The 11918-nt window shown below is 38.0% G+C and overlaps 1 protein-coding gene across 2 annotated transcripts in view; it reads right to left on the bottom strand.

Moving 5' to 3' along the window:
- Positions 1-8668: 8668 nt before the first annotated feature.
- Positions 8669-11918, bottom strand: part of ldlrap1b (low density lipoprotein receptor adaptor protein 1b) — a 45068-nt gene continuing 41818 nt past the window's right edge. Inside the window, exons 9-10 of one of the 2 annotated variants that reach the window (XM_012862094.3) lie at positions 11563-11594; positions 8669-9819 (exon numbers count right to left, since the gene is read on the bottom strand). In XM_012862094.3, coding sequence (XP_012717548.1) covers positions 9773-9819; positions 11563-11594 — 79 coding nt within the window. In that variant the 3' untranslated portion in view covers positions 8669-9772. The remainder of the gene's footprint in view (positions 9820-11562; positions 11595-11918) is intronic. The other variant, XM_012862093.3, reaches the window with a different exon arrangement.

Here is an 11918-nt window from a genome sequence, read left to right as displayed (position 1 = left end):
TGGCCTGACAGCTTCATACACTGTTAAAGTGAGAGTTTAACCAACATTGAACCTCTGCTCCATCTTTTAAAAATATATGTTCTTATATAAGCATTTTGAGTTCTAGGACTTCCTGCTCCATCTCATTAGCTGAAATGGGTCACACCACATGCCAGTGTCTTGTATATTATAGAAAGCAATAAATAAATAGAGCCAGAAAAAAAAAAACAGCCAGGCAACTTTCATTACGTCTGTTATGAAATACTCGACACAGTGACCTTGAACTGGATTGGTTGGTATGTAAAGAGCTACTTTTCAGAAGCCTTTGTGAGAGAGCTGCTACTGGTGAAAGTGACGTGATGCAACAACTCAAATATGCAAGTAAACAATATGCCTGGAAGACTTGATGAGTTAATTTCCGGTTAAACATTTTTTTATGTTTTAAGTGTTGTTTTTTCTCAGGGTGTAATAATTACACATAAAACATAATTAATACATTTTAAAAACACATGGATATATTTATTTCAGGAATTCTAAAATCCTCATGGGGTCAGAATTACGCATATAGGCTCAGAAATACTAATTTATCAAAGGGGCATGACTCTGTGGTCTGCTACCTTGTGTGCTGGTCTCCCTTACCCAAACAGACTTGACCCATCGCCCATATGCGCTGTGTATTGTGTCCCCTCTATATCAGAACCAGCATTACATTTTGACCAATATTTGTTATTTTTTTATAGATTCTAACTAATTTAACAGTTTTTAACCATCTTATCTGTCTAGTTTAGCTTGTCTGTGTTTTACTTGTCTAATTTAACTTTACTGTTATTTTCAGTTGTATATGCACAGTACTTTGTTGAACTTTGTTGTCATAAAGTGCTTTATAAATAAAGGTGGTATGGTAATATCAGGGGCACCATCATGTCTTGTTGTATCGGACCAGCATTCACTTCCCATATGTATCCATGTGCCTCATGGCCACAGTCCTGATGCACTTTGGTTCTTTCCTTTGATCACTTTTGATAGATTGTGTTCACTGCAGACAAGGAAACCCCCTCGTCAGCTCCTGTTTTGGTGATGCTCTGTCATAGTTGTAAAGCTATCAAATTCACAAACTCTCATGCATGCCTATTTTTCCAGCTTCTATAACATCACCTTGGAGGACAAAGTTATCATTTGCTCCTGAATATCTCACTCACTAACAAGGTCTATGATGAGAAAATTGTGTTATTTACTTTACATGATCAGTGTTTATGTACCGCTCTAATGTTTAAGGTTCCCCAGTACCTTTGCAACTAGAACCTCAACCACATTCTTTTGTTTCGAGATCAACACAAGCTTCAAGTGTGGTTCTAGCAGGATATTTCACCCTTTTTCGTAGTACTGAAACAGGTAATTTGAATTTGTTGGTTTGGTTTCCATCATCTGACCCAAACTTTCCCCCACAGATGAACAGCAATATGTTCCCTTCGTCAAAATTTACGTCTGACTTTTTTTGCTATTCAAGAGAATATTTTAAACGCTGAAAGTTTTACTGTTACACAATGTATGAGCTATCTAGCCACAACAACAGGAAGTATGCTTGGAGCTTTAGTGCTTTCAGACCCAAGAACACTGAACCAAATGTCAAACACGATGGTAGGTGCATCATGCTGTGGGTTTGTCCTGCTGCCAGTTGTACTGATGCATTTGCAGAAAGTGGAGGACATAATTAAAAATAAACCCTGTCCTAACAGCGTAGTAGTCCTTTAACAAACTGGTATAGGAATTGTTAGAGCAGGCTGATTTGAATGTTTCTGAAATTCCCTTCCCAAACCCCCAACATCAACTCTATTTCAGATTTGTGTGCTAAGCGTTAAAACTAAGTCTGTGCCATGAGTCCAAATCCTGCCAGAATGAAACCCGGAGCTTGTTGTGGCTATAAAAAAAAGCGCACTTCGAGGTATGACTTGCTAAAAGTGGACTAAATATTATTGAGAGTATATGCATATTCCTGGGCCTGTTTGTGGTCATTTTCAACAAATTAGATTATTGAAAAGTTTATTTATTTCAGTAGCTCAATTAATTAAGTGAAACACAGTGTATAGATCAATTAGAGTGGTGTCAAGCATTTATTTCTCTTAATTATGGTTTTCTGCTTACAGTTACTGAAAACACAACATTCAAGATTAGAATGACATCAGACCAATAAAAAACCTTCTTGATACAGAAATGTGGGCTTAACAAAAAGTATGTTTAATACCTGCTTAAAGGTTGGATCAAAATAAAAGAGTAAACAGCAGCTCATGATAGGTCATACAAAGATAAAAAGTTAGTGGACATGATCTCATTATGCTGGAATTAATTCAAACAGTGCAGCTCAGTTACAGCATATAACCCTCTGTATGTATAATAGTTTGTACTATATAATAGGGCTGGGCGATATGGACCAAAAATAACATCTTGATATTTTTAGGCTGAATCTCGATATACGACATTTATCCTGATATGTTTTTCTTTTCATAAAGATTATAAGTAATTATAAAAAGGCATCCCTGAATCAGAGCTTTATCCCAAATGTCTCACAGGCACATTTGTTAACAAACAGATGTAGATAAATACGAGAAAGAGCAGAAAAATAACCTACTGGAATACATAAAAGTATTATTAGAAAACCAAATAGACCATCTTGATACAAATAATATAGTCTCATGATATATATCTCTTTAAAAGAACTATATTTTTTTAATTCTTGACATATTGCCCAGCCCTCATAATTAATGTTCTTATCTTATTAGTGTTATAATATCAGTATATCTATTAGTCACGTATGGGTTATATACACAATATATAATTCAATAACAGGTCATAATGCTGCATCACCGGCTTCCAAGCTTCCACAGCTTTGATCACAATCCGACCAGGAAGGGGTTTCAGAATACTATTACTATTACTACTATTACAGAGGAGGCTACAGTAAGAGCTAACGGCTCTCAGAGCACACACAGGTGCAGCAAAGAAGCTTCCACAGCCTCAAAAACAAGAATCTGTGCACCAATTGCTCACATCTCATCAATAGGAGGGGTCATTATTAATAAGGCTGAGAAGCTCACTGGATTTAAAACATCAATAGTATTCTGTGTGCAACGCAGCTTGCACGCTAAAAGAGTTAGTGTGAATTAAAACATCAAATTCATACAGATATTACAGTACAACCACTTCTGGTAATAAAAAAAAGCATAAATATACATGGAAGCGTGTTTTCTAAGCAGTGATACGCAGGTGGCAGTAGATAGTGACAGACAGTACTTTAGGTTGGAAGTAAGGAGTGTTGACAAGTATTTCAGTTTTTAGTCCAATTACTTTCTTAACGTAATATGATCATCTATAGTATTAATGTAGAAGACAAATCTAGTGGAAAATAGTTTCCAAGGAAATCTGGAATACTCTGTATGAACAGAAATCCTGCTGTCTATAGTGAAAATTTCTCATGGTCACACTTGGTCATCATTCCCCCTTCTCCCAGCGTTGTACAGATGTCCACTAAGGGGGCGGCGAAGCATCCTGTCAATCCAAACAAAGCAACGACTCAGTATTGTCAGAATCAGTGTGATACTTGTTTTTTTTTGTTTGGGGGGGGCTGATGCATACCTGGACATCGTTTCTTTATATTTGAAGACCAGGAACATGATCAGTCCTACCAGTACAATTAGTCCCAGGATTCCAAAAGTAGGTCCAATCCAGGTGTTTGACCATCCATCTATCGACAGATGGCATAACATAATTATAAAGCTCAAATTATTCAATTCAATTCAATTTATTTATATAGCGCCAAATCATGAAACATGTCATCTCAAGGCACTTTACAAAATCAAGTTCAATCATATTATACAGATTGGGTCAGATTATACAGATTGGTCAAAAATGTCCTATATAAGGAAACCAGTTGATTGCATCAAACTCCCGACAAGCAGCATTCACTCCTGGGGAACCGTAGAGCCACAGGGAGAGTCGTCTGCATTGTACATGGCTTTGCTGCAATCCCTCATACTGAGCAAGCATGAAGCGACAGTGGGAAGAAAAACTCCCCATTAACGGGAAGGAAAACCTCCGGCAGAACCGGGCTCAGTATATTATAATTAACAGAGAGCACATCTCTGTTTTTTCATTCTATTGTGTTAATCTAAAACTTTCTAATATCAAAGACCATATGCTGAGAAATAAATTCACCTTCATCTGCAGACGTAGGGCTTGTTCCACGAAGCCAGTCAGGACATGTCGCTGCAAAAAGGAAAAATTTTTAAGGAAAACTAAAATGAATTGAATGAAATTTTTAATTATTCAAGGGGAAAAAAATAGATATTGTTACACAATATCTGATATGGGGAGAGGGGGGTTACTTACTGCTGCAGTTTGCTGCATAAGATGTCTGTCCTGCAGTCTGAGAGAAACAAACAACAGACATTACTGTGTTACCTGGAGTTCAAGGTGGACATTTCTGCTTTACAGTTTAAATGTGCTGAAATTTTATTGCCAACATGTCAGAAATGTAGTACCTTTGACCAGCAATCTTGGTTCCAAGAGACATCGGTGAGGCATTCGGACACCTCCAGAGAGTCGCTGCTGTGTCTTAGCACCAGTGTACTTTTGCTGCTGTTGAAGTTTGAAGCAAGCACGGTCTGAAGCCAGAGAACAGACGGAAAATTTTTGATTTTGGTTTATCTTACTAAACCAAAATCAAAGTTAAAGTCAAAATTAAATGCCGGACAACTTTTTCCATATTTACAAACAGCTGAGTACTCCTGGACAGCAGACTAAGCCGCATGTACTGGTGCAGCACTGAAATGTGATTTCAGTAGTTCAGCTCAAAAAGGGAAACTAAAGGACCTTCCTATTGCTGTATTAATAATTCCTTAATTATGGCTCCAACATTCTTATTCCTGCAACGAACTGAATTATTGATTTTCATTACCCGAAAGGCATTGTAATTAAAATGAATATAATTAAACACTTGTAATATATGAGTAATAGGGTTTCGTAGAATCACTGAAATTCTTTTTTAAATTGTAATTTTACTTTACTGAGACTCGACTCTCATCCACAATCACTAGATTTCACGCGATCAGAAGTAAAAATAAGCCAATTTGTAAACCTCAGTTGACGCTGAATTCTGATCATACAGTAAATGTCGAATGTTTATGAGCTAAATTAGCCCTAATGAAAAATTGCACCCTAACTACGGTGATGAAGTGTTATAGGCTGACTAGATTGCATCCATTTAATGGCAAAATATTTAGTCCAGTCATTAGAGACTGAGGACTAAATTTTGACAGGGGTGGAAAGACTTGAGTCTTGAGGCTTTGGTACATGACTTGTGAGGATCTCTCCAAGAAGGTAAATGTTTCTGGGTAGAAACTTACATTTTCTTTATTCCACCCGTAGTCACACTGTTGCCCCTTGAGCTCTGAGGGAGGAGGTGGGTTCAAGACCCTGAAGAGCATCCGGCTTCCGTTTCTGGTGGCTATGCAGTGGAGGTCTCCAACAGCACCGTGCATTAGGAGAGCGAAGCCTGGAAATCATTGATTACATATGGAGTTGCAAAACAGAAAACATGTGAAAAATAATGGCATTGTAAATACAAAACGTCAAATAAAGTTTTTGTTTATCAAGGACTATTGTTGGGACCACGTGTGAGACTTTTATACGTTTGCATATTCTAATTTATTAATTCAAAGGTTAGACATCAAACTTTCATCCTTAAATACACAAGACAAGATGAAACCGCTTCCCTTGGGTTCCCAGAACCAGTGGCGCCACCATGTGGTGGCCATGGCCACCCCACTGGCCAGTGTAAATTTTAGTAGCATCAGTTTAGCATTTATTCCGATTATGCACAGCCAGCAAGGCAGCCACTCATCCTGACCTTCTATTGCTTTTATTTGTGTTTGCCAGTATCTAATTTCCCCTAGTAATTGTTTTTATTTTTCAATAAATGAATAAATTTACCTGTTATTCCTAACATAATTGCACAATAAAAAGGAATTGTTGTTCCACTCAAAATGTTAACTGTACTGTTATTGGTCTATGCATATTAGATCATTAGTAACATTAAAAATCAACAGAGAGCTGGTGGCTCAGCGGGTAAGTTTCTGATAGTTTTCTACAGGCAGGTTTACTACAACAGTAGAATAAAATCCTGAAATTATGGCTTTTACTTTCAGTGTGCCACCCCAAGCGTTTAAATTCTATCCCATCTGGCCACCACCATGAAATGTTTCTGAAGGCGCCACTGCCCAACACTGTCAACCAACTTCTGCACAATCACCCGGCTAATGGTAAGTCTCACCCGATCATTCACGAGCAGATTACACACACAAGACGTTTCAACAAACAATCTGTGAACTATTAACATATTTTTTCATCATCAAGTAGCCTAAAAGTTTAAAAACTAAAGCTCAAAACTAAGCACTGTACGTACAAAACAAGAGCGCTGTTCCTCTCGATGCTCCCGCCATTTCGACCATGCTGTTCTGCCCATAGATGTTATATTGCTCCGCCAATACACACACGTCTTTTCCTTGATACATGATCCTGAAATTTGATTTCCAGAATAAAAGCCTGTTTGTTTTAACATGGAGGAAAAAACCCTCTAAATTAAACGTTTTAAGGTTCAGATATCCAATCCAAAATTGTAATAGGGCTAATGAGTTTGAATCCATAAAGCTACCATCTAACACTTGGAATAACACTTTTTTTCTCCGTGTCCTGGAAATTATATTTGTACTTTTATTTTGTAAAAGAAAAATCCCTTTAAAGGATGCACCTTCTTAGAGGGATGTTATTTCTGCTGATGCAAGATTACAATCAACAGGAAAAGGTGAGGCTGCCATTATCATGCGACCAATGACGTAATAGCCTACAAAGCACGTGCACAGTTCAGCAAATAACTGAAAGAAATATAACATTTCAAAACTTTTATAGTTCATGTAAATGATCAGGGATCTTATTAGTAATTCATAACTATTTTATATATATGTTATATTATCGCGCAGTTATACCAAACTTGTGTCTGTGCGACTTCTGCAACAAGGCTGCCACCTAGTGTTTGATCAGCCACACAGCAACTAAGCAACTAGGGGGATTCAATTCAGACTGCGTGGATTATGCATAAACATTGTGATGCGGTAATTTAATAAATTATAATAAAGCCACGATCATATGACTAAACAATAGATGAAATTCTTTGACTGATCCTCTAGAAACGACCACGCAAGCTGCATACTTTTAAACTTTTAAAACGTATTCGGATGAATTAAATGCAATCTATGGATGTGTTTAGATAGAGCTGGAAGCAGACATTTTTAAACTAAGAAACAACAAAACCATTCACGGTATTAAGCAAAACAGAAAATGATTTTAAAATACGGCTGGTAGAAACAGTGTCCTAATAAAACGCACGATCATTGGAGAAACAACAAAAGCAAAAACCAATAAAAATACAAGCAGAGAGAATACCATACTGAGCTTTTTTTTCTGGGTGGGGGGGATAAATCCCAAAAAAATACTAACAGTTTGTTAATTCATTAAAGGAAAACTAGCAGCTAATAGCTGCTAATGCACTTGATTAAATCACCATCATCAGTGTGACCATTTCCATAAAAGTTGGAGTCAGTGGCATGCAGGCATTTTGGTGAGGCAGGTGAACAAGTGGAGAAAAAGGGCATGTTGTGCAGCCCCAGCACATGAAGCTGTCGGCTGCTTTTGTAGTAATTTATAACAGGCACAGCTTGAACATCATGAATACAGTATATACCCATTTTAAATTAATAGGCATATATTGTCTGATGCAACATTTTAATAATGTTCAACACTACAGGTTGGTTTCTCAAAGAACCAAACAGGCAACTACAGACAAAGGTATTAAACTGCTGCACCACCTGGGGAAAAATCAACTCAAAACCAGGATACATCTTAGGTTCATTTTACAATGCGGACGATATTAAGGACCGCTGTGCTCCTGAAGGGTGGACATTCCTGTAAATTCAGCTCCAGGTCAGAGCGTGCTGTGCTCAGAGAAATGATAGATCACACAGAAGCTTCGCCTCCGGCTCCGCAGGCCTCAGTTAGCGCGTCAGTGGGACAAGTCACAACTGGGCAATTAGCAAAAACTTTGAACAAGCATGATTTGTTTGGAAAGGCTGTCAACTTAAACCATCCTCTGTGTAACAGAACATAGCAGCATGAGTTAGAGTATGTTTGCATAGACTGAACCGCAGGACTACTGGAAGAACGTCCTTTAGACGGATAGGACCAAAGTAAATATGTTCAGCCATAATCCACTGAAACTAAACCCTTATAAATGTCAAACTGCAGAGCATGGTAGCGGAGAACTGATGTTTTGCAGACATAACCTTCCAGTTATTGAAGCAACCAATAACTCCTTTAAGTATGCTGGAGTGAGGCTGTCTGACAGCTGAAGCTTGGATCATCAACAGGATCAACAGCCCTACAATACTATAAAATGGTGATGCTGCATTCAGGGTTACTTCTCCACATCTTGAGTCGCATATAGGCCATGCAACAGAGTCACGTCAGCAGATTCTCCCACCTGAGCTGCGGATCTCAGCAGCTTTATCCATCTTGCCAAAATGCTGAATTCAAAATAATTGACTAATTAAGATTATGAATGCATACACCGTGGACAAACTGCAAGATTATAACATTTTTATTAAAATGTATGCAATTTAAATTAATGCAAAAACAAACACCAAAAATAACACTGGGAAGAGTCCTTGTTGGTGGAAAATGAAAAACGGTAAACTTTGAATGTCACTGTAACATATATCGACAGATGTCTGTTTAACAAGTCTGAATCTGAGAGTTTAAATAAACAAATGAGATCATATTAGGTAAAGAAACTGGTAGCTAGCTCCTTTTCTTGACCGAGCCTGGAGCCTGAGTGAGAATTATGATCAATTATTACGATCAATCCTCATCACAACTTTAGCTTGGCAATTCGGAGCTGTTAAATCTTTTTTTTCCTCCCAAGTTCAGGAGGAAAAGGGATTAGTGTGAAAGCATAAATGAGTTCAATGCTTGACACTTAATTGTCCGACATGAATCCTGTGCTTTTGCCGATGAAGAACCGCCGAATGCAAAAATAGTTTTTTGCAATAGTAAAAAATAGGATTGTCACTTTGTTCTGACACATACTTTAAAGCTTTTGTTGACCAACAAAACGCTGGAGTTGTGACACACATATAGGTAGTAACTTGCTGCTGAACCCCGCAGGGGAACGGGTGAGTTAGCATCTGATCTGTAACACACTTGTTGAGCTCGTAATAGCTCTCACAAGCGTTCTGTATCACAGTACACACAGTGAAGGTGAATGGGTAAACAAAAAAACACAAGACCAGACTGACTGGAACAAAACATGAATGGGCTGCATGTTTTTTTTCGTTAAAATAAAAAAGGGGTTTGAATGGTTTGTATTGCTTTGGCCTGTTGAGCGAGCAGTCAGCTCGTGTTTTCCTTCTCTGCTCGTGTGGATTCAGACGCGTCAGAGATCCTTAGACAGAGACGTTTAGAGGACGTGGCACCAGGGAGAAGGTGGGCACCTGTGCTGGTCTCACATCAGCATCTGTAGCCGTTTTACCACCATTTGCCCTCCTTTTTTTTTTCCTCCCCTTCTTGTTCTTCTTGGCAAAGGCTTCCCGTTAGAACTCAAACGTCTCTTTTTGTGCAGGTGAGTCTGTCTCGTCTTGGTCCCATTTGCCCGAGGAGAGGCACTCGTCGTTGTTCAAGTCCTGAGGGTTTACCCCAATGTCCAGGACCTGGGGGTTAGTGCGAGACTCAGCGAGTCTGCAAAAACAAAACAAGACACATCTGTTTTAAAACTTGGCTTAAAGTTCATGTAAAATGGCAGATACAATGTTTACTTAAGGTGTTGATGAAAATATAGTGCAATTTTTTTTAATCATTCCTTATCTCTTTCTATATGGCTTCCAATAAGCTACACCTTCTTGTATTCTTCTAAAATAATAGGAGCCTTAACAGTGACACATCAAAAACCTGTGTTGATATTACTTGATCTGTGCGTTGCATCTGATACTGTTGATCATGAAACTGATTGATGGCACCTGATACTGTCAGGTACCATTTTAAATGAATTCAAATGTGAAAAATTATATTGGGACTACTATTTTGTGTCATTTGAGAAATATAAATTCAAGCAAACAAAGACCACTCAGTGATGGAGTTCCTCAGGGTTCCCTTCTTGTGCCTCTTGAATTCAGCATCTACATGCTCCTCTTACAATATTACCAATTTACAGAATAGCTAAACACATCGTTGGGTTTTATCATCTACATCTCCCTCTAATCACAAAATAATGAGATGCTGAGGTTGACTTATGGTTACACAGAATAGTAAAGGACATCTAAACCTATTTAAATTAGCTCCATATAAAAACCGGTAAAAACTTAAACTTATCAGACCTGAACTGAATTATTTTACTCCAGATTCCCGTTCATGAAGTTTGCCATTTTGCTCTGTTTGTAAACATTTAAAAATAAAAATGACCCAAAATGACAAACCTTTGACCTCTAAATCAGACCCAGTTTAAGAACCACAGTCCAGTTAAAACAAAACTTCTTCAATAAGTATCTGGCTGCCAACAAAGCAGTGAAATAACCCTTTATTAGTTTTAAAATGAATGTTCCAAGTGTTGAACTCAAAACCCAAATGAAAGTGGGTTTGATTATTATTGTAGTTATTGGATTGCAAATCAAAAGATAAAAACGATGCCGTTTAGATAAAAAAAGTGGTTGTGGAAAGCCTTTTTTTGATTTAAAAAAAATAAAGACGTCTACATTTTGGTAAGGGGATAGGGAACAAAGTCTAGTGAGCCACATGAGTAAGTGCAGCTCTCCATGACAAACAGTGCTTGGGCTCATCCTCAAAAAACAGATGACACTGTTTTTAATCCAGTTTAGAGACCGACACTCCGCTAGACTTAAAAACATTTAAAACTGTAGAGAGAGCCAGAAACAATGCTGTCTTCATGGACCTTAAACTGTAAGCAACAGAAACTCCAACACAAAAGCTGATTTAGCACTTTTACGTAGCTCCAAAAAGCACGTTTAGAGAGTTTGGAGAACTACAGATGTGAGGCACTTAAAAAAATTACAAGAAGGTTTTGCTGCTTGGAAGACAAATATAAAGAAAGAAAGAATGACTGAAGACTTTTGCACCGTATTCTAAAAACGGCCTTTCTGCTTCGGATGGTCGATTCACAGTGAAAGGTGCAAATCGTTTCCTAAACAAACCGATCACAGCAGAGTTAATTCTATACTGTGACACATAAAATGCTCATTTCATCATGTGAACACACCACATGTCAAAGATGCAACAGTGATTGATGTGATGCAGAAAAACATTGGTGATGAAGACGTGGCTACAGTGACTGAACGTTCTTTAGGTCCGAGTTGACTATGTTAAAGGTGTAAACTAATTAATGAGTAACATAAAACTACACGCTGAACACAGATGAGCAGGCTTGAGCGGTGGGTTGATGAGGAGGGGATGATTCGTGATTATCGTTACCTGAGTAGGATTCAAAGCTATCCAGACTGCGGCTGAAGGGGTGCAAAGGAAACATCACAAGTCAGGCAACAATTCAGCTTACAGCTCCTCTGAACCGCATTTTTATTAAGTTGTAAAAAAGGTTGCATTTTTCTTGTGGATGCAGTTTGGTGTTATTGTTATAAATTGAAATAGGACAACAACCAGAGCTTCAATCTATCATCTGAAAATGGGAAGAGCAGCAGGAAACCTACCAAAACTGTGGCTGTCCACCTCAAAAGGAGAACATTTATCACAGATGCAGCCAAGAGGACTACAATAACTTGGGAGGAGCTTCAAAAACCCACAGCTTAACTGTGAGAGTCTGTCTAAAAAGA

This window comes from Fundulus heteroclitus, chromosome 19 (genome assembly GCF_011125445.2).
Source record: "Fundulus heteroclitus isolate FHET01 chromosome 19, MU-UCD_Fhet_4.1, whole genome shotgun sequence".
NCBI classification, from domain to species: Eukaryota; Metazoa; Chordata; class Actinopteri; order Cyprinodontiformes; family Fundulidae; genus Fundulus; species Fundulus heteroclitus.
Note: the sequence above shows the minus strand (reverse complement) of the source record. Positions and strands in the feature narration are given on the sequence as shown.